Source organism: Rhinatrema bivittatum, chromosome 6 (genome assembly GCF_901001135.1).
Source record: "Rhinatrema bivittatum chromosome 6, aRhiBiv1.1, whole genome shotgun sequence".
NCBI classification, from domain to species: Eukaryota; Metazoa; Chordata; class Amphibia; order Gymnophiona; family Rhinatrematidae; genus Rhinatrema; species Rhinatrema bivittatum.
The window spans coordinates 50,944,321-50,969,144 of NC_042620.1; the positions used below are offsets into that span (position 1 = coordinate 50,944,321).

A 24,824-nucleotide genomic window follows, 5' to 3' on the forward strand; every position below is an offset into this window, starting at 1 on the left:
TTAATGGAGCACTTATAGTGGCTCTTCCTGCTCTTTTTCTTGTGCCTAATATCTCTTTTTCCTGTTATTTGACCTATAAAGGCCAAAAAGAATTTGCACAAATCAAACCTTTAACATTTTTGTTTCAAAGTAGTACAGTTATATGAATATATTTTGTCTTTTTAAATACTTTTATACCATTGATTCTCTCTATAATTCAAGAACAGTGAAAAGCTTGGTTTAAGTAAGGAACTAAAAAAACATAAAGAGCTGCTGTTTGGGTTATTTATTTATTTATTTGGTTGATAAAACATGCCAAAAGCATGTATATTAGTAACCAACATGTATATTAGTAACCAGCTCATCTAATATAATATCAAAGATATTATATTATTATACATATATAATATACACAGATATGAATACAAGCCTATACTTAACATACATACAAAAATGTTAAGAGGCAGTTAATATGAATGGGTACTTAATATGAATCATATAAGTAATATACGATTAATATATTGCCATAGCTTATTTGTTTTTAGCTTTAAACATTACAGCAAATGTTTCATACTGCATATTAATATTTTACATAATGTGAACCCATGCTGAATTTGAGTTAAAAGGGTGGTGTATAATGAAAACCTCTCAAAACAAGAAATAAATTCTGTAAACTCTAGATATGTTCCCATGGCAACTACTGAGAGTTATAAGACAATACTATAGGTATGGTTAGTTGTCAAGCTCCTTACAATTTATGTATGCAGTTATTAAAAGAAAAAGAAAAAAATCTATGTCAACCATTTTAACCAGAATCTTACTTTATGCATATGTTGTTCAGCTGTTGTGCAGTCAAGATTTTCATTGCTTATAAAAAGAGATTTGTTCTGCTTACAGAAGCATATTTTAAAAATTGTCTCATTTATTAGCAATTATAATGTTATGTTTTGGTATGGATGTGAATCCTGGGCCGAGGTGAGAGATGACTCCGCCCACAGGGAGGAGCCCTGTGGGCCTCACCGTCAGTAGGCGCGGTCTCAGAGGCTTAGGACACTGCTGTAAGAGAGACTTTATTATAGAGGAGAAAGAGAAGAACCCGTGGAGCGGGGAACTGCGGTTAGAGAATAGTTCTGGAGCAGAACCTGTGGAGCAGGGACTGCAGTGGAGATACAGTTCTGAGACAAGGGGTATGCCCAGGGTGGTATCTCATATGTAAATGTCCTGGAGTGGTCTGCGGAGTGAGGTACGCCAGGCAGCCCTCTCAGAAGTGGAGCAGTTACCTCTGATGTGCAGATCTGGTAGTGGCCTGCAGCGCGGGGTACGCCAGACAGACTTTTCAGTGAAGAAGCAATTACCTCAGGTGTGTAGATCCGGTAGTGGCCCTCAGTGTGGGGTATGCCGAGGATGACTGTACAATGGTGGTGATGCTGAGGTAGTCAGAGGTAAGGAAGCTCAGAAGGATCCTGGTGAGGTGAGGCAGCAACTGCAGCGCAGGGTAAGGTGAAGCGAACCTTGCTGAGAAGGATGCGGTAGTGGCCCGAGGCACAGGATGCATCGCAGGGAATCCCCGCGAGGTTAGGTGGAGTAGAAGTACTCACGAAACGAGGTTCTAAGGAAGTCCTGAGAAGTAGAACAAACGGGAGTTCAAAGGCAGGAAGGTCCTCCGAGGAGCGGATAGCCCAGGAATGCCGAAGAGCCCCCGAGAAGCGGGTACTCAGAGCTTTCACACAGCAAGCCAGGAACTGGAACCGGAAGTCCAAGTGAAGTGGATTCAGCAACAAGAAATGCCTTGCTAACTCGTTGGTGCATAGGGCCGGTCTGCTTAAGTACAGGTAGCGAGATACGTTATCCAGAGGGGACGCCCCCGAGGTTCCCGCCATGACGTGTACATAGCTGGCCCATGCACGAGTGTCTATGTGACTCCAGAAGCAAGATGGTAGTCGGCAGCGCTCACGCCGTCCTGGGAACGCCAGGGAGGTCGGCGGTGACTAGCGGAGGCCGCCACTTGTCCCAGAATTGATGGTGCAGCGAAAAAAAGAGGTGAGCATGAGAGGTCGCTACCATCTGCGACCGACGGGCGCAACATATAATTGATATAAACTATTGTAGAACATGGGAAGGCTTTTCAAAATGTTGGTTTGGTATTGCCAAATGGGACAGTATAAAACAAAATTGCTTTCATGAATTCTCTCTTGTAATTATTTATGAATTATGCAAGATTTACTATGATGTGTAATAGTATCAAAATGATTTAATTTAAACAGGTCCTCTGCATAGCATTCAAAAGTTAATTTTAACAAATATGTACTTTATGTTTCACTTTAAAATAATGTGGACGTATTAGATATTGTACTACCATTGTACTTCAACTAATAGTACCGTTGTGAAGCTATTGTAGCATGTGATCATGTTTCCTTTGCAGGTAACATGCTCAGTTCAAGAAAAGGAGAGACACTTCAATGTATCCAGGATTTTAATTTATTTCACCTCCATTCCAAGTAATTTTCTAAATTAATAATCACAAAACCTGGTACTAATCACCATCATTAGTCTTTATTCTGTATTCCAACAGAAATGTGCACTGGCTTCATGTTGGGGTAATGAGAATGACTACCTACATTTTTCTTGGTGCTAGCCATATCAATTTATTACTTTCTTGATTGCAAGCAAACAAATTAAATAACCAGAGCTTATTACAAAAGGGTTTTATATATACCTTGGCAATTGCAGTTTGCTTATACATGCGGGTAATGAGCCCCATGACTTGAACAAAGGGGCTGCTAGTATTAGTTGCAACAGAATCTGGAGCTCTCATTAATTTCTCCCACTCTTCAAAGCTCGTATTAATTTCCTACGTGGGAGGAAAGAACAATGTTTAGCACTGCAAATAGTAGAACAATTAAAATAACTGTGAATCATGTCCTCGTTTTCCTCTGCTGCAAAAGGTAAGAAAAGGAAGGGAAATATTCCCAGAGATACCAGCCTGTTCATTTAAAAAAAAAAAAAAAAAAAATCAATGCAGAGACAGGTCGACCACAGGGTCTTGCCAATTATAGAAACCTGTGACAAGCTGAGGGTAGGGGGAGATTAGTTGAAAGTGAAGCTCTCTTTGCCAGCACCATAAATCAAAGACGGTAAGCTTTCTGTTAAGAAGAAACACTTTAGGAAGCAAAGAAATGACAATTGCATAAAGGGAATAAAAGAGAGAGGGTATATTTAAAGCTACATTTACCTTTATTTAAAGCTGGAAAAACCTAGAGAATAATACTTTTACATACAATATAACTGGCTAATGAATCTATTATAAAAGGAAAAGTGAAATAATTTATTCTTTTTTTTCACTTACCTTTAAACATAATACGGGCACTACAAGATAGCCACAGCTTGGTCTTTTCACACAATCTCTCTCTTCCCTCCCACCCTCTCTTCCTCTCCCACAGTTTCTTAAATTGAAACAAAGAAAAGAGGCAGGTATACTAAAAATAAATGGCTGCAGCTGTATTTAGGATTTAATATAAACCAGAGCCCCCAGTTTCCTGAGGCAGATTTTTCAAAATTCTGCATCAAGAGTTTGCATTTGCTGTGGCAGGCTTTTCAAAATTCTGTGCAATTAAAAGCAAATTTGCTTTGAACCACATAGATCAAAGTGCAATGCTTGGGCCTGGCAGGGGAGGAGGATGTACCTGGAATGCTGTAAGGCTGAGTCCTCGTCTTCCTCTTTTACTGCTACAGAGCTAAGTGAAGGGTCATGCAGAAAAGAGGGGGTAGATTGTGTCATCCCACTACCACCAAAGTTCCTCTTCCAGGACAGGCGTGTATAAGGGAGGGAGAGGGACAATATGCTGTCCACTGAAGATAAAAAGGAGATAATATGCTGCTATTTATATGCCACAAACCCTGTATTTAAATCAAGAAAATTTACAAAGAGAGCATGCCAAAAACTGTAAGAAAGAGGAATGAACTCCAGAAGGCGGCCTTCTTTGGCATAATGCAAATATTAAGAAGGGCAATTAGTAATAAATTTGAGAGATTTATGTTTTTATTTTGAGAAGATCTCTGGCCTCCCGTGAGAGTTTGGCTAAGACTGGTCAATTCTGTGAGAAGGGACATATTTGGCGATCCTTACTGCGGCCACAGAATTACAGAACATGGAGGACACTGATATAAACCCCTACATACAGCATTAATATATTCTAATTCCCCAGGTTTGATATATAAACAGTCTAAATATATATATATATATCATCATACAGTCTGAACTATTCTAATTCTTTGATTTGATGACAGCTGCCCTGCCTGACTACAGTTGATCTGGCACACTGACTCAGCCAACACAAGGAATGTGTAGCCAGCCAGACCCGCTGAGCTCCATGATGCCCGAGTTGCTGCTAGAATTTCTAAATATCAAATGTGTGTAGCCTGCCAGACTGATCTGGCTGTGTTCTTGCCTGCTTTAAGCTTGAACTGCACAATAGCTTATTTGCATATTTCTAGACTGACCCAGCTGCTTGTTTACATTGTCATGTTGTTATTTTTGGCCACCTTCATACTGTCAACTTTGGTGAAGCTGAATAAGGCCTGTAATAATAGCCAGCACAAAACTACAGCTAGTAGATTGATATATCCTGCGCACGTGACACTAGCACTATGAAGAACTATGAACATGAAATTCACCAGGGTACCAGCCAGCACAGATGACATCACACCTGGTCAAAAATGAAACTAACTTGGTCTCAATTCCTGGAAATTACACCAGAGGTACCTGCCCATAGTAAGAGCACACACATATGCCTAAAATGTATTAATTGACTATAAGATAATGGGCGGGCATATGCAGACACCTGTTGATTGGCTAATGGTGACCCTTAAATTGCTGAACACGCATGTTAGATCTCTTGTGCAGGTTTGGGCATACATCCCTTGCTGTATATTGTCTGCTGCATCAAAGAAAAGACACATTTCTTTTATTAAAGCTTGCATTGATTAGATTCTTAAGGCTGGTCTCTTTACTGATCTTATCAATCCGAGGTTTAAACAGGCCTTCTGTACTCACTTATTAGTCAGCATCCTTGCTATTCTCATGTCAAATCTGGAATCACTCTTAATCCTGCTACAAACTAGAATGGTAACAACTTGTTTGATTTAGGTGATCTCTAGAGAGCTGCTGGTTGGCCACCCCTGCTCTACTGCATCCTGATAAGTACATAACAAAATGTCTGTACATATGTAAGACAGACTGAACTTCCTCTGGTCTGTTTAGCCCTGGGAAATCCAACATAATCAGCTCATGTTCTGTGACTGAACATTCTAGAAAAGAAACACATTGCAAAATCACCCAGGCTCATCATTTTTCTTCATTTTCATGCTGGTTTGCCAAATCCTTCTTAGGATGATATCTGAGCATATCCTCCATGAACTGGGGAATAAAACAGATACCTGTGCTATGTCCTCTTTAAATCTTAGTTTAAGCTCCACATATTTGTGTTCTGTTAAATTGCTGCGGCCTACGTGAATTTCGATTTGCGGTACAGGTACTGATCTTGTTTCACAGATTAAGATTGAAAGCAATTGGTCCCCTTACATATCTTGCTTTCCCATCCACTGACTTATGACATTATTGCCACTCTAGATGCTCTCTCTGATGTCTCTTTTCTGTTCTTTCTTGCCTATAAAACTAAAGAATGTTTTTCAATTGCCTTAATTTGAAAATTGTAGGCATATGAAAAGATGGCAAGGCTACTGCCTTGCTACTTCATCATTCTCCATCTCCCCTTCACCTCCTGGACTCCCACTCTTTCTTTAACTATACTCATTCCATTTCTACTTTATGAGGTCAAAAATAGCCCCTGGATTACCCTCCTCAGACAGTGGGGGGATGAGTCAAGATGGCGGCATGTGAGTAGCACTGGATCGACTTGCCCAACATATTTCTTCTTGTTTCCTCGTTCTATGCTATTGATATGCCTAAGCGGAAGGGGATAGTACGGGTGTTTCCCTCAGCACCTCCCTCCCTCTGGGGCAGCGTACCATCCCCGAACTCGCTGCTACCTACCTGGTGTCTGGGGTGGTGGTCCCCGCTGACGGGCCAGAAGAGGAGCCTCTGTCTCGTCTGGGGAGATTTCCCTTAGCCCCCTGTCCTAAGAACACCATTGGAGCTTTCTTTCTTCCACCTTCTGGATTTGGTGCTTACAGACCCAGTACTGGTTAGTTATGGATCTGCTACAGAGGGAGCTGCCACGGAGGCTGTGAGTGGTTTAGCAACATCGATGGCGGGGAGTGTAGGTTCAATGGCCTCAGTAGCCGCCTTTCAAGCAGAATTTTCTGGCAGAGGTGAGTCTTCTATGAATTTAAGATTGAGTGCTCAAACTATTACGATACCAACTGTTACTACTGAACACAGACCTATATTATCCCCACTCCCTATGCCGGCTGTGGTGACCTTAGACTCTCTTTGAGAATTAGTGGCCCAGCTGGGCCCTGCTTTTCAAAGTTATTCCTTGCAAATTACTGAAATTTCTTCAAAGTTGGATGCACTGACATAGGATCATAACTCCAGCTTATTGAACATTCCAATAGAATCCAAAATCTAGAAGATCAAGGGAAAACTATTCAGAATTTTCAGTCATCTATAATCTGAATAGGACATTTTCAGTCATCTATAATCTGAATAGGAAAGTTGAATTTATTGAAAATTGTCTAAGGCGCCTGAATTTAAGGTTTTTGAACTTTCCAAGAATAATCGGTAAACAACCACGTTACAATTCGGAAGTATATGACTGAGATACTATACATTCCTTCAGAAAATATTTCTTCATTTAATAAAGTATATTTCCTTCCGTTTACATGTTCAAGAGAGAATTCGGCCACCAATTGAATTCCTGGAATCTTCTACTGTTGAGATCTATGAAAGAGCAACATTGTTGGTCTCATTTATATATGAGCAGAATTTAGGACTGGTTATGTGTAACTATACATCTCACCACTATACATACATCTCACAACTATACATCTCACCACGCTTTTACTTCACCTTCTCCCATATGTTGTTTTTACAAGTTTTATCTCCACTCTGTTCAATGTAATTCAAAACACGTTCACTGTTTTATCCCAAGTTATGTTTATCCAGGTTTCTCCACCTTGTTCAATGTAAGACAAGACTATGTCATTGTTGTCGTTTGCTGGTTGTAATGTAAACCGAAGTGATAATTAATTCTGTTAATTGAACCTCGGAATATAAAAGTTATAAATAAATAAATAAACTATTTCTAGTACTTGGGAGTTAAGTTCATGGGCCAGTTCGTTCAAAATTTTCCTGACCTGGCTAAGGCCACCCAAGAGAGGAGAAAGGGCTTTCTGACCTTGTGTCAGGCGTCCCAACCTCTTGATGCAATCTTTCAGTTAAGATACCTCTGTAAATGAATCATAAAGTTTAAAATGATACATGTATCTTCTTTATGCCTGATCAACTTAAATTATTTCTGATTCTCGTAAAAGGTTGTTGCCTACCTTTTCTCCCTTAGAGAGTTCTATAACTTAGGTAAATAGTAAGGGTAGTAGACACATGTTAAGTTGTTTCCTTTATTTTTCCAATTTCTCTTTGATGTGCTCCTCAATCAGTCCTCCTCCTCGCTAATTTGATTTGTGGTCTGAAATAATATATATGTTTCTTATAAGGGTACATCACTATATTTAGTTTCTTTTCCTTTTTTGTACAAAAATGTTATGCTTGTAATCATGTTAAAATGAATACAAATAAAATAATAAAAAAAAAAATCATAGCCCCTATATCTGATTTTTATTATCCTATTCTCTTTAACCAGAGCTGCAATGTCTTGAGAAGTCAAGCTTCCCTCCATATCCTAATGTTTCAAGGGTGGAAGGGCATACCCCAGTATTCCCTTGCTCACAGAACCAAGCATCCAAAGATATTGGTGCCGATATACTTTCTCTGGGTAATGTCTCCAAATGAGTTAGTATCACTGATCTTAATCTCTCAAATTTACTACTAATTGCCCTTCTTAAAACTTGCATTATGCCAAAAAAGGCCTCCTTCTGGAGTTATTTCCTCTTTCTTACAGTTTTTGGCATGCTCTCTTTGTACATTTTCTTGATTTAAATATAGGGTTTGTGGCAAATAAATAGCAGTACATTATCTCCTTTTTATTTTCAGGGGTCCAAGTAATTGTTCCTCTACCTCTTAGTTTTTTCATTAACTGCTGTGGTTTGTCTCCTGCTATAGTGAGTCCTTAAGCAAGGTCACCATTGTCTATAGCTGTAGCAAGTATTTTATCCTCACCTGAAGAGTCTGCTCTATCACTACCACCCTCATTAGCCCTAGTACTGAAGCAAAGGCTGGCCACTTTCTTCTTTGATGACCCCTTGGGTACTGTTTCTCCTTTGCTCAGTGAAAGCTGGGAGAACAAGACCCATCTCATTCACTAGGTCTATCCATAGACTTTTTCTCCAAAGGGGTCGATGACTTCTTTGGTAGTTCAGAGACTCTAGTAGTCAGGAGGTTACATGGCCATTGTGCTTCTATGGTAATTTTGTTGCAGGATCAGTAGATCTGTATTTCTTAACTTCTTGCAGGTAAGACTGAATGTAGTCTCACTTGTCAGAACTTGATGGCCGTTACCATCATCTTGGAGCAGATATTGTAGTGGGACAACACATAAACCTCATCCAGACATTTGCAATAGGTCTCATAATGACCACTTGAAGATGGCCTGCTAACAGAATCCTGAAAGTGAAAGTAAACTTAATACATCAAAACCTGATTTACTGGCCTTTCCCCCCCCCATATGAGTTGAAAAACTCATATGGCTTGTTATAGTTTTGATCAATGTGTTCTGACTTGATGCCATCAGATGATATCATTCATGTGTGACTGCAGTAAACTGCTTGATTTTAGAAAGAAAATGTGGTGATCTTTATTCTGAAACGGAGATATGAGAAATGTGAGAAACCAATTGTAAATTCTTTAAGTTAATGACTATCTTTTGAATTTATAGATTAAAAAAACACACTGATTTTTTTTTTTAATTATACTTAACATGATTTATTGGTAGTTGCTCAGGATTTTATTTTAATCTATCCATAAACTGAGAATGAGTTATATGGTTAATAATGTACTGAAAAAATATTCATTAAACTATCACTATAGTAGTAGTTGGCACATAAGGACCTTTAGGACTACCAAGTCTGCCTTGTTGTCTCAACCTAATGTTTCACTGCAGACCCTACTTAACCTTCAGTTTTCTGTGTCCTTTGCCCTTACCACTTTGTTATATTGATTCAAAATATCCTTGATTTCTGTCACTGTTTCCATTGCTACCATATCTGCTGGCAGACTATTCCTGATAGCCACCACTATCAGTTATCTTCACACTTCCTGAGTCCACTCCCTGCAAATTCATACCATGACCTATTGTTCTTGAAATATTTCATCTATGGAAGCTGTCACTTTCTTGTACCTTTTGGAAGCCTATTAAATATCTGAATGTTTATGATCAATGGACAAATTATTTGCAAAATGTGTTCACATATACCTGTCAAATGTACATATTCTCATCAATCAACTCACCTTAGCAACATCCTTTGGAAGATCAAATGGAATTCGCTGTCTTATTTTGGGAGGAAGCTGAGTTAAAACATCTTCCTTTAATCGTCTGATCATTATACTACTTAACTGCTGATATAATTCATTTAAGTTTGAGGCCCCTCTGCAGTCCCATTGACGTCTTCTACCAAAATATCTGAGAATTAAATAAGAAAGCAAATTTATTTGTACGACTACTGCAAAATTCAGTTAGCTTCTTTACCTTTTCAAACTACTTCCATGAGACAGTCTAGGAATAATCATAGTGTACCCAAAAAATATTTTCTCTTATGAAAATGAATCACACTCTGACATGGCATCACCATGTACAGCTGCAGACCACAAGTGCACAATAAAACAAGAACCTGCCTTGAGTCTCCCACACACAGCAAAACAAGATCAGAATGGGAAAAACATTACATATGCCAAAGGACAAAGAGAAACATAAGACTTGCCATGCTGGGTCAGACCATCAAGCCCAGTATCCTGTTTCCAATAGTGGACAATCCAGGTCACAAGTACCTGGCAGGATCCCAAGGGGTAGTTAGATACCATGCTGCTTATCCCAGGGATAAGAAGTGGATTTCTGCTACTCCACCTTAATAATGGTGTCTGGACTTCACCAATAACATTAAAGATTTTGGCGGTCAACACAATATAAATCTTTCCTGCCAACTAATTGAGCACACCTAATACAATCAGCAGGAAATACAAAATAATATTTTCCTTCTGGAGATTATGACAGAGATCACATCTCAAGTACCGTGTTCTCTGTAGACAGCAGAATTAATAATCCATAATGTGCAGGTGGTGTCATCTGACAGTGCCGACACAGACCCAGCTCACGTTTTATTGCGCATGCATGAGAGTTCCTGTGCATATGTTGCAATAAGAGCCCCTCAGTTTCTTCCAGAACTTTAGCAAGATAGTCAACTCTCTAGGGAGGTGAGCAAGTAATAAGTAAGGCTGATTCATCCTGTTGTCTGCAGAGAGCCCTGTTTACAGGCAAGCAAACTTATTTGCTCCATTCACAAACAGGCATGAAATCAGCCATTATGAGTAGGGAGTCCCAAGCTGAGGGTTGCATTGTGGAACAAGTACTAAAAACAGACAACCCAGTCCCCTCCAGTACAGAGTGATCCTGTCTCTTCGAAACATGTTGTCTAGACAGTAGTGGGAAGCAAAGGTGAGAACTGACCACCAAGTAGCAAGTTTGCATATGAAAGTGGTCCTGAGATGAGCCACTGAAGTTGCTATAGCTCTCACTTGATGAACTTTTACCAAATGTAATTTCTAAGCCAGCTAGTGCACAATATTGCATAATACAGACCATTAGTCAATTAAATAGAGCTTGTTTGGCAACTGCACGTCCCAATCTACTAGGATCAAAGGACAAACAGTTGAGAAGAGGGATGGTGAGGATGAGTCCTCTTTAGGTACTCACCAGGGCCCTCTTACAGTCTAAGGAGTGAAGGGGCCTTTCTCCTTTATGCATATGCAAACTTGGAAAGAAAGTAACATAATAGCTTGAATGATGTGGAAAATGGACATCACTTTCCGAAGGCATTTAGGGTGAGTACACAGAACCACCCTGTTGTGAAAAAACTGCATGTATGGTGACTAGGAAACCAGAGCCTGCAATTTGCTTACTCTACAAAGAACTCTTTCTAGGGGAAAAACTTCAGGTCTACTGACTTGAGATGTTTGAAGCGAGATTTCATGAGTTGAGCAAGGACTATGTTGAAATCCCAATGCACTGGAGATGAACTTTAACTGAGGTGTGAGGATGAGAGAAAGAAAAGATATCGAAGCAAATCCCTCGGGCCACAAGAGAAAGGATCCAGCTAGGTGGTACACATCAAGTTGAAAACCTCTTCCACTTGCAACTGTAGGATCTTAAGGCTTCCTAACTGAAATCAGCATATCATCTGCCTCCTCAGGAAGGAGTAAAGAGACCATTGTGCATTCAACAGCCATGCCATGTGGCAGGTTCAGATGGCACAGCTTGCCATCCTTCTCTGTGATAAGAGCCGGAGACAACCAAGTGCAATTGGAGACTGAACTGATAGACAGATGAGATACAAATACCACACTTGCCATAGCCAAGCCAGTACTATGAGGATTACGTTCGCCTTCTCCTGGAGGACCTTCTGGATAGTCCTGACAATGAGAGAAATTGATGAGTATGCATAGAGGAGACCTGTGCTCTGGCCTAGCAAAAACGCATAAGGAGCAAATCTGTAGCTGCTCAGATGTATAAAGCCAAATTTCTCGGCTTTTCTATTGTCTATGAGGCGAACAAGTTAATCGCTGGCGTCCTCCAGAGAATGAACAAGTTAAATATAATCCCTTGATTCATGGACCACTTGTGTGGTCACAGTACCCTGCTGAGATGATACACCAACATATTCTGGATTCTCGATAGGCAGGTTACCTGGAGATGAGCATTGTGATGATTGACCCATGCCCAGATTCAGAGGTTTTCCTTGCAGAGGGTGTATAAGCTGGTGCCTCCATGTTTGTTCATGTAGAATATGGCTACCTGATTGTCCATCTGGCAAAAAAGGACCATTACATCCTACCTAGCCCATCCACATCAACTATTCCATTTTAAAATCCCTACACTCCTTCAGATATCCTATGTGTTTATCCCATGCTTTCATAAATTCAGATACTGTCCTTTTCTACACCACCTCTAGAGGGCGTCCATTCCATGTATCTACTACTCTCTGTTAAGAAATATTTTCTTAGATTGCTCCTGAATTTACCCCTTTTACCCTTCCCTCGTCTCTGAAAGCAGGTGAGAGAAAGTCCTTAGAGCATAATGGATGGCTCATTGTCATGTTTTGCCTGTTTCACAGGCTGGCCATGCCCTGGTTCAGCCTGTTGTGCAGCTTCCCCTCCACCAGGGGTCCTCAGTGAGCTCACCTCCAGCCTTGCCAAGCTTCTCCTCGCTGTTCATGCCAGACGCAAGCTCCAGTCCTATTTAACACTGCCTTGCCAGAACCTAGATGCCGCTTCATGGAGTCACCCTTAGCTTACTGACATGACCGCTCTTACCTTGCACCCTCTGAGCATTCTTGTACCTTGCTCCTTGTCTTTGGCCTATCTAGGCCTTATCTTGCCTTGTGGCCTTCGGGTCTTCTGTCTCCTTGTATTTTGGTCTGTAGCCTACTCAAGCCTTACCTTCGCTTTCTGAGCCTGCTCTTACCTTAGATCTTGCTCTGTAGCTTACTTAGATCTTTCCTTACTCAGTGACTCCCAGGCCTTATGCTTACCGGCCTATGGGCCTTCTATATTGCTGCCTTTGGACCTCAGTGTTCTTTGTTCTGTGTTGTCTTGTCTTTCTCCGGTCCTTTCCTCATCTGTCTTGTCTTGCTCTGTCCAGTCCAGTTCCTAGTATCCTTTCCCAACCTTGCTATTACCTTGCCTTGCCCCAGTCTCTAGCCAGTCCAGTCTCTACACAATATCCTGTCCAAACCTGTGTCTGTATCCAGTTCCAGTCCCTGCTTAGTGGCCTGGACCAAGCCTTTGTCTATATCCATACCTTGTCCTTTCTTAGCATCCTGTTCAGTCTTGTCCAACCTGTTCTAGTATCTAATTCTCAGTTCCCTGCCTGTTCCCTACCCAGACCTATGCTTCCTGTCTGTCTCTGTCCACAATATCCAACCTGTACCAGACTATAGTTCCTTCTTGTGCCTGCCCTGCCTAGTTCAGTCTTGTCCAGCTAGGTCCAACTGGTCCCAAGAACCCAAGGGCTCAACCTGCAAGAGGAGGGGGCTGGCTAGGCAGAAGATGATCAGCCCAGCACTCAGCCATGACCAGCTATGATGTTCTTCTGCCAAATCCAAGCTCTACTGGACCCCATAACCCAAGGGCTCAACCTGCGGGGAAGGGGGCTGGCTAGACAGAAGACCAGCCTTTGTCCAGCCCTGCAGCCATCACACCTGTGGGGGTGTATCCTAACCCCAGCCAGGCACCTCATGACATTCATTGCTCCAGAAGACTTTTTTACAATGATCCTCTGCTAGGGAACATGACCCTTAGTTCCATGCAACATCGTTTTGTGCTGTCCATCTCTTAGCAGAAGCATCAGTAGAAAGGGTCACTTGATGTGCTAGAATGCTTAGTGGAAGACCCACCACTAGGACCCTGGATTTAGCCACCTCTGAAAGGACATTTTCATCTCAGGAGTTACACAGATTTGGTAAGATAATGGTTGATAGAGCTGCTACCACTGACTTTGAAGGGCCTACTTAAGACCTTGCATGTGCAAATGAGTCAGAGGAACTGCATGCACCACTGCAGCCATATGCCTGAGAAGAACCATGACCTACCATTCTGAAGTCCAGTCCTGTTGCAGGAGGGACCTCAGTAGGTCATTAATACTCCAGTTCTTTTAACAGGAAGAAATGCATTCTCCTGAAGTGAGTCTTTCAAGGCTCCTATAAATTTTATTCTTCAAGACAGAACTAAGTTGACCAGGAACTCCATTGATTGAAGAAACCAGATGTTTGTTCTGAGGGTCTCCTGTCAGAGAGGGACCAGTCACCAACCAATCATCTAGGTATGGGAATTTGCAGACAACATGCTGACAAAGCTGTGCAGCCTCGCCTACTAGACATTTTGTGAACACTCTTGAGGGTGCTGAGAGGCCAAAAGGAAACACCTTGAACTGATAATACAAGTCTTTCTGAGGAAATTTCAGAGGGCAGATGAATGGAAATGTGCTTATAAGCATCTTTCAGATCCAGAGTGCACATCCTATTCCTCAGTTAAATGAAGGGAAGAATAGAGTGGAAGGAGTTCATCTTGAAACAACTGTTTGATCAGTTCTGTAAATCCAGGATATGCATTAATCCATCTGATTTCTTTGGGATTAGAAAATACCAGGAATAGAACTCTTGGCCACATTCCTGCAAAAGTCACCTTCTGCTGAAGGAGAGATATCATTTCCAACTGAAGTTGAGTAGACTGACAGGGGTTGGAGGAGGGTGAGGGAAGTGAGTGGTAACCATATTCCATAATTTTCAGCATCAGTCATTCCTTGGTGACTTGAATTCATTCAGACTCTTTCCCCCACTGGAGGAGACTGACATTAAGGCAATCAAAAACTCATCCCAGGCTTCTGAGACTGCTGCTGGTGTTCTCCCTCTACTGATCTCGAGTGGAAAGCTGCTGGAGAGTGGGAGGAGCTCGATGACATTTTAAAGAATGAAAAGAACATCTGTGGAAGCATGGATACTTGTAGAAGTGCTATGGCAGGTTGGTCCCCGCTGCTGCTGACAATGACTGCAGGGTGTTTGGTACTCCTTAATCAGAGCGACTGTCTCCTACAACGTATTCCTATATAAGTTGGTGTCTGAATAAGGTATATTCACTATACAGTTGTGCACATCTTGACAATTGTGCAAGCCTTCTTACTTCTATAGAGTGGATATGATGTTTTCACATTCTTCAATGCCTCGATGGACATCCACATGCCCAGAGTCAAGCAGTTTCATCAAAAGTTTTAGCTTTTGCACATAAATGCAAATATTGCATCATGTACATCTAATAAACCACAATCCAAGGAATAAGCATGCACCCTGGAAGACCTTCTTCCAAAATGCATCCAATGCCTTTGGATCCTTCCTACAAAGTACTTTAAAATGATCACAAGTTTGCTTCGTATGTTCCAATCCCAAATCTAACACCATGGAATGATGTGGTAGCTTGACTATTCAAAAGCCTGGGGAGGTCTTAACTCTATACTTCAGATTCAGCTTTAAGGAGACATTATTTATTGCCTGCCAAATCCATATTTGCAAGTCTTTGAGGAGGTTATGTACTGGAATGGATGTGGAGTCTGCTAGAGGTTGGAGAAATTGTAGAAGCTTAAAGACATCAGTTCTTGGGTCCTATTCCTTCTTAAAACTGACGGACAGGGTCTTCGCTAACTTATGCAAAAAGTGCGATTAGTTGAAACCTTCTGGAGGAAAGATATGCTGAAGTAGGTCTGACGGGGATCTGAAGGAATATCCGTGGAATCCTCCTCCCCTAACCATGGGGATAAACTGAGCCAGGAACCAGACAGCAATGAGAAGGACCAAGGAGACATCTACTGATCCAAGGGGGAAGCATCTGGCAGAAACTCAGAATGAAGTGACCCGGTCAGTGGGGCTAAGATGGTGGCGTGAGCAGTCGGAAGGAAAGACGCTGTATCTCTGCTCTTAAAATTTCCTAAATATGCCTGCGAACATAAGAACATAAGAAAATGCCATACTGGGTCAGACCAAGGGTCCATCAAGCCCAGCATCCTGTTTCCAACAGTGGCCAATCCAGGCCATAAGAACCTGGCAAGTACCCAAAAACTAAGTCTATTCCATGTTACCATTGCTAATGGTAGAGGCTATTCTCTAAGTGAACTTAATAGCAGGTAGTGGACTTTTCCTCCAAGAACTTATCCAATCCTTTTTTAAACACAGCTATACTAACTGCACTAACCACATCCTCTGGCAACAAATTCCAGAGTTTAATTGTGTGTTGAGTAAAAAAGAACTTTCTTCGATTAGTTTTAAATGTGCCCCATGCTAACTTCATGGAGTGCCCCCTAGTCTTTCTATTATCCGAAAGAGTAAATAACCGATTCACATCTACCCGTTCTAGACCTCTCATGATTTTAAACATCTCTATCATATCCCCCCTTAGCCGTCTCTTCTCCAAGCTGAAAAGTCCTAACCTCTTTAGTCTTTCCTCATAGGGGAGCTGTTCCATTCCCCTTATCATTTTGGTGTACCATCTCCATCGCAATTATATCTTTTTTGAGATGAGGCGACCAGAATTGTACACAGTATTCAAGGTGCAGTCTCACCATGGAGCGATACAGAGGCATTATGATATTTTCCGTTTTATTCACCATTCCCTTTCTAATAATTCCCAACATTCTGTTTGCTTTTTTGACTGCCGGGGCACACTGAACCGACGATTTCAATGTGTTATCCACTATGACGCCTAGATCTCTTTCTTGGGTTGTAGCACTTAACATGGAACCCAACATTGTGTAATTATAGCATGGGTTATTTTTCCCTATATGCATCACCTTGCACTTATCCACATTAAATTTCATCTGCCATTTGGATGCCCAATTTTCCAGTCTCACAAGGTCTTCCTGCAATTTATCACAATCTGCTTGTGATTTAACTATGCTGAACAATTTTGTGTCATCTGCAAATTTGATCTCACTCGTCGTATTTCTTTCCAGATCATTTATAAATATATTGAAAAATAACGGTCCCAATACAGATCCTTGAGGCACTCCACTGTCCACTCCCTTCCACTGAGAAAATTGTCCATTTAATCCTACTCTTTGTTTCCTGTCTTTTAGCCAGTTTGCAATCCACGAAAGGACATCGCCACCTATCCCATGACTTTTTACTTTTCCTAGAAGCCTCTCATGAGGAACCTTGTCAAACGCCTTCTGAAAATCCAAGTATACTACATCTACCGGTTCATCTTTATCCACATGTTTATTAACTCCTTCAAAAAAGTGAAGCAGATTTGTGAGTCAAGACTTGCCTTGGGTAAAGCCATGCTGACTTTGTTCCATTAAACCATGTCTTTCTATATGTTCTGTGATTTTGATGTTTAGAACACTTTCCACTATTTTTCCTGGCACTGAAGTCAGGCTAACCGGTCTGTAGTTTCCCGGATCGCCCCTGGAGCCCTTTTTAAATATTGGGGTTACATTTGCTATCCTCCAGTCTTCAGGTACAATGGATGATTTTAATGATAGGAAGCATAGGGTTTGAAACTTTTCCCCGGAATTGTTTCTCTGTTGGGCAGAGAATTATGCTGTCCTTCGCAACTTCGTTGGTGAAAACGGGAGGAGAAGTCCCCGCTGTGAACTCGAGAGAGGGAGCTCCCGAGGCACCTGGGGAAACGACTCTGAGCCTTCCCGATTGTCGGCCCCCACCGCTACCAGCGAGAACACACGCGGCTCGAGAGGAGGCACCGGATGACGACATCGCTACAGCAACGGAAGGGGGAACCCGAATCGCAGAGCAGATCCTGCAATCGCAACTTTCGTCTAGCCTGCTTGAAATGGCAATGCTGGGAGTGGTTGAGATATCCGAGCAACTCCTAACTACAGAGGTTTCTCTGGGGGAAGAATAATAGATTATGGAGGTGATGGCGCTGGAAAACCCAAGTTCGGCAGCGGTAGGAAAGGGGGTGGAAGTGTTTCAATTCCGCCCCAAACCTGCAGTGGTCACTTTGGAGGCAATGTGGGACCTTGTTGTAAGCCTGGGTGGCTTGGTAAAGGATTCCAAGAATAAATGCGAAAGTCTAAATCTTAATGTTGAAACTTTGGATCAAAAATTGGGTGGCCAGATCCAGGAAGTTAAAAAGAGTTTTGAAAAAGTGGAACATACTTCTAATCAAGTGTCAGCCTATAATCTAAAGCTAGTAAAGAACTATGGATATCTTTCAAGGAGAGTGGTGTATTTGGAGAACCAAGCTTGACACTTGAACTTTCCAAGAATATTGGGGGAAGAAATTTATGGAACTTTAAAAAGATTTTCTGTTGAAATTCTGAAGTTTGATGATGATAAAATTCCTATGATAAATAAATTCTTTATTTCTAATACTAGCAAAGAGATAAACCTGACCAAAATGAAGTGATGGCTAATTTAACACAATTCCTTGAAAATTCTCAAGTAGAAATTTTGGAAAGGTCTACGCTTCCAGTTTCCTTTGTAATTGAAAGTGATGTGAATGATATTATGAAAAGGTATTTCAGAAATATCGATCTTCATTTTCATGATCAAGTTGTAAGAATTTTCCCGGATCTAGCAAGAGAAACCCAATTGAGGAGAAGGGATTTTTTAACAATGAGATCTCAAGTAGTATCCTTAGGATACACATTTGTGTTGAAGTATCCCTGTAGATGCCTTATTAGAGGAAATGAGGAGAGTTTTTCTTTTGTATTTCCGGAACAGCTGAAATCCTTTCTGAACGCCAGAACAGTAAGATCAACATCTGGCAATTAGACAATCATTGAATTAATTTAGCACCAAACAACACGTTATTGTCAATTTCCTGTAAAATTTCTTTGACTCCCATATTTTCTAGGCCCTCTTTTTAACTTTACTTGATTTGAAAGTGATGTTTATTTGAAGGATTGCCTGAGAAACATTTTCTTTGTTTATTTCTGATGTTACATCATTTTTGTTTTTGTTTTCTGTATGAAGTAAGTTTTTATGCTTGTTTCAAATTGAAAAATTAATAAAATGCAAATTAAAAAAAAAAAGAATGAAGTGACCCCACTTTGACCCTCTTCTGATTCACAGAGAGACTCCCTTGGAGGAAGTGAATCTACCATTTCAGGAAAGGGCCTTATTCCAACTGCTGGATGCCCCTGGGGTAAGGCATTAACCTTTGGAGGATTCTGGGTAACATACTATGTGAGGGAAATTTCCTCCACCTTAGATAGGAGTGATTCTAACCTCCCTCTCCAAGCTTCAGGGCTTAAGGAAGCAAAGAAAGTCTTCACTAGCTCCAATAGCTGGGTTACCACTGGTTGAGGAACCTTTTGCACTGGAGTTGGAAGAGAGGCAAACTCTTCAGAAACCCATAACAGTTCATCCTTATTAAGGGTTATTGATGCCAGTGAGGCAAAGTAGAAACTCAGAGCCACAATGGCTGTAGCTGAAGAAAGGGCAGATTATGAGGCATTCTGTGCCGGATGCATTGGCAGTTCTCACTGGCTGGTGCCAGGTCTGACTGACAGCGCTGGAAAAATATTCTTCTGTACTATAGCCCTATTTTCCATAATGGCAGCAACTTTGTACCTCTGTGCTGAGGCTCTCTCCTCTGACAAAATTGAAGGAGCCCTAGCAAGTTGCACAGAGGGGCCCAACTGTGTCCAGAGAGCACCCTGGTATATGTCAGCTCTGGATAGAATAGATTGCCTTAAATGCCACAAAGGATAATGTCATCTGTATCGAGAATGCTAACTCCTGCCTTGGGGTCAAGGTCAGGTTCTCTCCAGCAGTGTCCCGTACCAACAGTATTGGCTTCTGCTTTTTCAATGCAGAGGGAGATGACCCCAGAGGGGATCCCTCATGTCATTTAGGCAATCTTATTACTTCAGTCTTCTGACCTGTGACAGACCTGGGAACTGATGCCACAGGGAGGGGGAGCCTTCCTGGACTTGCAGGAAAGAGAGGACAGGAATTCCATCTCGACCTTGAATTGGAGGTCCAACGATGCCTTGCTCTGGGAAGGGGAACTGTTTTGCTGTCCTACCTCATGCTGCGGCTTTGGGATCTTATCCAAACTGTGCCTTCCACAGGGCTTGTGTCTTCCAGGAGCAATACTGCTGTACTCTTGAGGATATCTGATCACAACTGTAACAGTGGAAGGGCCAGGCAACAATAGTAGATCGTTGTTTTTAATCCTGTTCTATGTAAACCGCTAAATGTAGCGATTGTTACTGTTCTATGTAAACCGGGGTGATATGTATATTATACAGGAACCTCCGGTATATAAATTATTTAAATAAATAAAATAATGTGTATCCACATAGGTCTTTAAACTGCTGACTGCAGTCTTTTTGGCCACAAACAAACCACAAACAAAATATGGATAATTTATTTATTTAAATTTTATTTATTTAAATTCTTTTAATATACCGATGCTCAAGACCAGGTCTTATCGTACCGGTTTACAATGAACTAGGGGGAAAAAACCAGTTAACAATAGAAGCAGGAAATTACATTATAACAGGGAATGTGGAACTTGGTAGTTAGAGGAAAGGATAGGTTAAACAATTTCTAACTGTTTATTTTTGATAATTTTTATTTATGATAATTTTTATTTTTTATTTATGATAATTTTTATTTTTATTTATGATAATTTTTATTTATGATAATGTTTATTTATGATAATTTGGAAACAGTCCAGACAAAGCCTACCAAAATGCTGTTGGCGCGGAGGGGGGGGGGGGGGGGGGGGGGGGGGGGAGGTGTCTACACCAAAAGCAATAGAAGATGAGACTTAAGGACCTAAATATGTATACCCCAGAGGAGAAAAAGGTCATTGGGGATATGATAGACATATTCAAATACCTGAAAAGTATTAATAATGCACAAGATGTAAACCTTTTTCAGTGGAAAGGAAGTTGAAAAATTAGGGGTCATAAAATGAAACTCCAAGGTAGTAGACTAAGGATTATCATCAAGAAATATTCTTCATGGAAAGGGTGGAAAAACACCCTCCTGGAGCAGGTGAGGAGGCTAAAACAATAATGGATGTCAAGAAGGCATAGGATAAACATGGAGGTTCCTTAGTTGCAAAAAACTGAGGAAACTGCGGAAGCATGACCTAATGACATTGCAGGCCATGAGGGTAACTGGGTTAGTACACTAGGCTACTACTCCACAGAGATCAGCCGGGTTAGTGCAATGGAATGGTGGTGGTGGGGGCACTGCTTGAGAGTAGAAATGGCTAAGCCAGAGTAGGGCATGGATCTGTTGCCACTTCCGCATTTTAAGCCAAGACGTGAGCTGTAAAGAGATGGTGAGTGCATTTAAGATTAGAATAAAAAGGGATACATATGCAATGGATGGGGACACAGCAAGTCTGCTTACTGTGTTCTCTGTAGACAGCAGTATGACTTAGCCAGGACATCATCGTCAGCAAAAACCAACACAGGGTGTACAAGGGGCTGACATAACTGAATCCAGTGACAGCAGAAGCTCCAATGGAGAGCTCTCCAGTTTAACGGCGTAAGATGACTATATACCTTGCTGTCGCCATGTGGCTCAAAATTAAGTAAGGATTAGTTTTGAAGACAGGAATGTACCTGCTTCCACTAAATTTAAGCACAATCTTAAGTAATAAAGTTTAATACTGCAGATTGAGAGTTCTTCAGATCTTATTACCAGCCATTCAGCTAGGTTTATTTTATTTATTTAAAAACATTTATATACCGACATTCATTTGCATATCACATCGGTTTACAGATAACTGGGTTAAACATAATTTAGGAAGTGAAAAATAAAGTTACATGTATCAGGGAGATGAAGGAACAAGATGGGAGAGTAGAGGAAGAGAAAGGGTCCATAGGCCTTGAGTAGGGATTAGATAAGAGATTGAATAAAAAACTATTTACAAGAATTCTGTATAGAAACTATATTCTAAAAATTAACTAAAAGTTAAATAGATTAGTGTCCAAGGTTTCAATGGAGGGGGGAAGAGAGTGGATGTTTTTGGGAGAGGGTGGCGGGGGGTATTGTTAAGTATATGCTAGTTTAAATAGCCAAGTTTTTAGGGTTTTTTTGAAGGTTTTTGTACAGTGTTCTTGGAGTAGTTCAGGGGGCATTGAGTTCCATAATGTAGGTCCCGCTATGGAAAAGGCACAATCTTTAGTGGAGATGTGGTGAGTGAGTTTGTGAGAGGGTATAAATATGGATCCTTTATAGGCAGCTCTGGTTGGTCTGTTGGAAGTATGATAGTGCAGGAAGTCATTAAGCCAATGAATATTTTGGTTGTGTAGCGTTTTGTGGATAATTGTGAGGGTCTTGTGAAGTATTCTGGAGGGGATTGGAAGCCAATGGAGATCTCTGAGGATTGGCGTGATATGATCTATTCTGCGGGAGTTGGTGAGGATTCTAGCAGCTGAGTGTGCAACCTAAGTGTGCTGCTTCCAACAACTTCATGAAGATGCTTGTAGCAAGCAAAAGCCAGAGAGTAGAACACCATTGGTTCCAGACTGTACATCCTCTTCCCTGCTTTAAAATGGGATAGAGTGGTGTGAGGGACATTCACCTTGAACCTCTCTGGAACTACTCCCTGAACAGCCTTTATAAACTCGGGATTGTGCTATGCTCTTTGGGAGGAACAAGCTCCAGCACCTGCTGGCAAAGGAGTGACTTCCCCTTGAGATGCAGTTGGGGTGCTTGAGATGGCCCCAAACAGAAGAAAAAAAATAGTTTTGCGCTGGAAGAATGGAGAAGCATAAATAGTAACCACATTCTGTAACCTTGAGGACCCAATGTCCTTGGTGACTTTTCTGCCCCTCTACTGATTGAGACTGACATGCTCTGAGGCCCATCAAAACTGGGGCAGTGTATTGTTCCCTAATTTTTCAAAGAGAATATCACCAGTAATGGGATGTCAGACTTACCATTGTCATGCAAACAACAGACCATCTAAGGCTGATGAGTTGACATACGAACATTCCACAAAGGACTTTGGAGGACTATTTTTCCCAATGTCTTTGGACAGTGATGGCCAAACTTTTGAGCTCAGTGCGTCAAAATTCATTAAAAAAACGAGCATAACTCGGGTGGTGTGTCACTTCTGGAAAAATCCATAATTTTGTGATATTTGTAGCTCTAATTAATAACAAAAAGTTATAATTTTAATATATGTACTGTATTTATTAATAAAGCAACAACAAATAATTCTTTACGTTACCTGCTTAGTGACTTTTTTGTTGCTGAATTTCATTGGCTAAATCTTCAATTAAAACACTCTCTCCCCCTCCACCCCCCCCCCCACACAAACTCTTACTCCCCTGGATATTCTCATACACACTCATGCTCTCACACTCACTGGCTCCCTCACATACACACAAACCCAGACAGGCTCCCAGTCATTCTCACACATACACACACACTGAACCCCAGGCAGGCTCCCATTCATTTTCACACCACTCCCACTCCATCCTCCAGGCAGGCACCAATTCATTCTCACACACACAGACCCCCAGGCAGGCACCCAAGCATTCACACACATACACCCCCAGGCAGAGTCCCATTCATACACATGCACACACTAAAGGCAGACCCCCCTCTCTTTTGCCAGCAATCTTGGAACCTTTCTCATTCCTATGCTGCCACTGTCACTGCTGCAACATGGCTATTGGGGAGGTGCCGATTGCTGCTACTGACACTGAAGCCCATTCTGCTGCCTCCTCTGTGCAGGCCCCGTGGGCTTCCACTTTTCTCCATGCTGATCTGGTACATTGCGAGATACGCATAGAGAAATTGCTATTCTTGCACATTCCCAAAGATTACATGTGCCAATCACTAAAAAGTAATTTTTTTTTTTTACCTTTGCTGTCTGATCTTAGTTTTCTAATTGGTTGGTCACAGGCTTTTTTTTTCCACCTTCCCTTTCTTATTTTTTTTGCCAATTCCTTTTATATTATCTTTTTTTCTGTTTCTTTTCTCTCCATCTTCTTCCCTCAAACACACAGTCAGGTTCTCATTCTCACATGCATTTCTCTCTCTCACACACACACAGGCTCTCACTGTCACATGCTCTCTCATATAAAATCATTCATACACACAGTCTCTCACTGGCACATGCTGTCTGACTCTCACACACACAGGCTCTCTCTCACTCCCACATGCTGTCTTGCTCAAGCACAGGCTCTCACTGTCACATGCTGTCTCTCTCACACACACAGAGGCTCTCACATGCTGTCTCTGCAAACATTCAGGTCCTCACTCTCACACACAATCTCTCAACTCATCTCATACACGCACACACACATATCCTCTATAGACCCTCAGCCTCTCTCGTACCTCTGGGCCTCCTCTTCACGGGTCACCGCAGGATGGGCTCTGCAGCGGCCCTAATCTTCTCGGGCCGCGGCGGCCCTGCTACCGGGCCTCTTCCTCTTCTCAGGCCACTGTGACTTAGGATTCGCGGCGGCCCGTAAGAGCAAGCACTGCTTCTCTTCTGCATGCGCTGATGCTTCTCCTCCTTCCTGCCCACGCAGCTCCGGCAACGTTTACTTCCGGGGCCGCACAGGCAGGAAGGAGGAGGAGCATCAGCGCGTTTAAATGCAATCTTTTTCTTCAGGCCGTGGTGACGTGAGCCTCACCACGGCCCTGCCTGTTGCTGCGCCGTATGAGCCTCCCTGCGCCCAGGGGCATTGGGGGGTGGAGGGGTCTGGAGAGTGGGGGGATACTAAAAAACTAATTTTAAAGGGTCGGCGCAGCCGATAAAATAAGGGCTCAGCGCAGCCGATTAAAAAAAAAAAAAATTCCCGATAGTCCACGAAACGCTGTGTGTGTCAGCAAAAACATCTCGGTGTGTCACCTCTGACACACGTGTCATAGGTTAGCCATCACTGTCTTTGGAAAAGAGAAGGGACTTATTCTCCACTACGATGTCTACCATATCATGATGAGCTAAGCTGGTCGAAAGACAACTGAAGCACTGGGATCACTGCTACTATTCAAAAAAAAAT

At 41.7% G+C, this 24,824-nt stretch overlaps 1 protein-coding gene across 5 annotated transcripts in view; it reads right to left on the reverse strand.

Moving 5' to 3' along the window:
* Positions 1 to 24,824, reverse strand: part of ZRANB3 (zinc finger RANBP2-type containing 3) — a 593,631-nt gene that overhangs the window by 297,166 nt on the left and 271,641 nt on the right. For all 5 annotated transcript variants that reach the window (XM_029605377.1, XM_029605376.1, XM_029605378.1 and 2 more), the window contains 2 exons: positions 9,563 to 9,734; positions 2,696 to 2,830 (listed from right to left, as the gene is read on the reverse strand). In XM_029605377.1, coding sequence (XP_029461237.1) covers positions 2,696 to 2,830; positions 9,563 to 9,734 — 307 coding nt within the window. The remainder of the gene's footprint in view (positions 1 to 2,695; positions 2,831 to 9,562; positions 9,735 to 24,824) is intronic.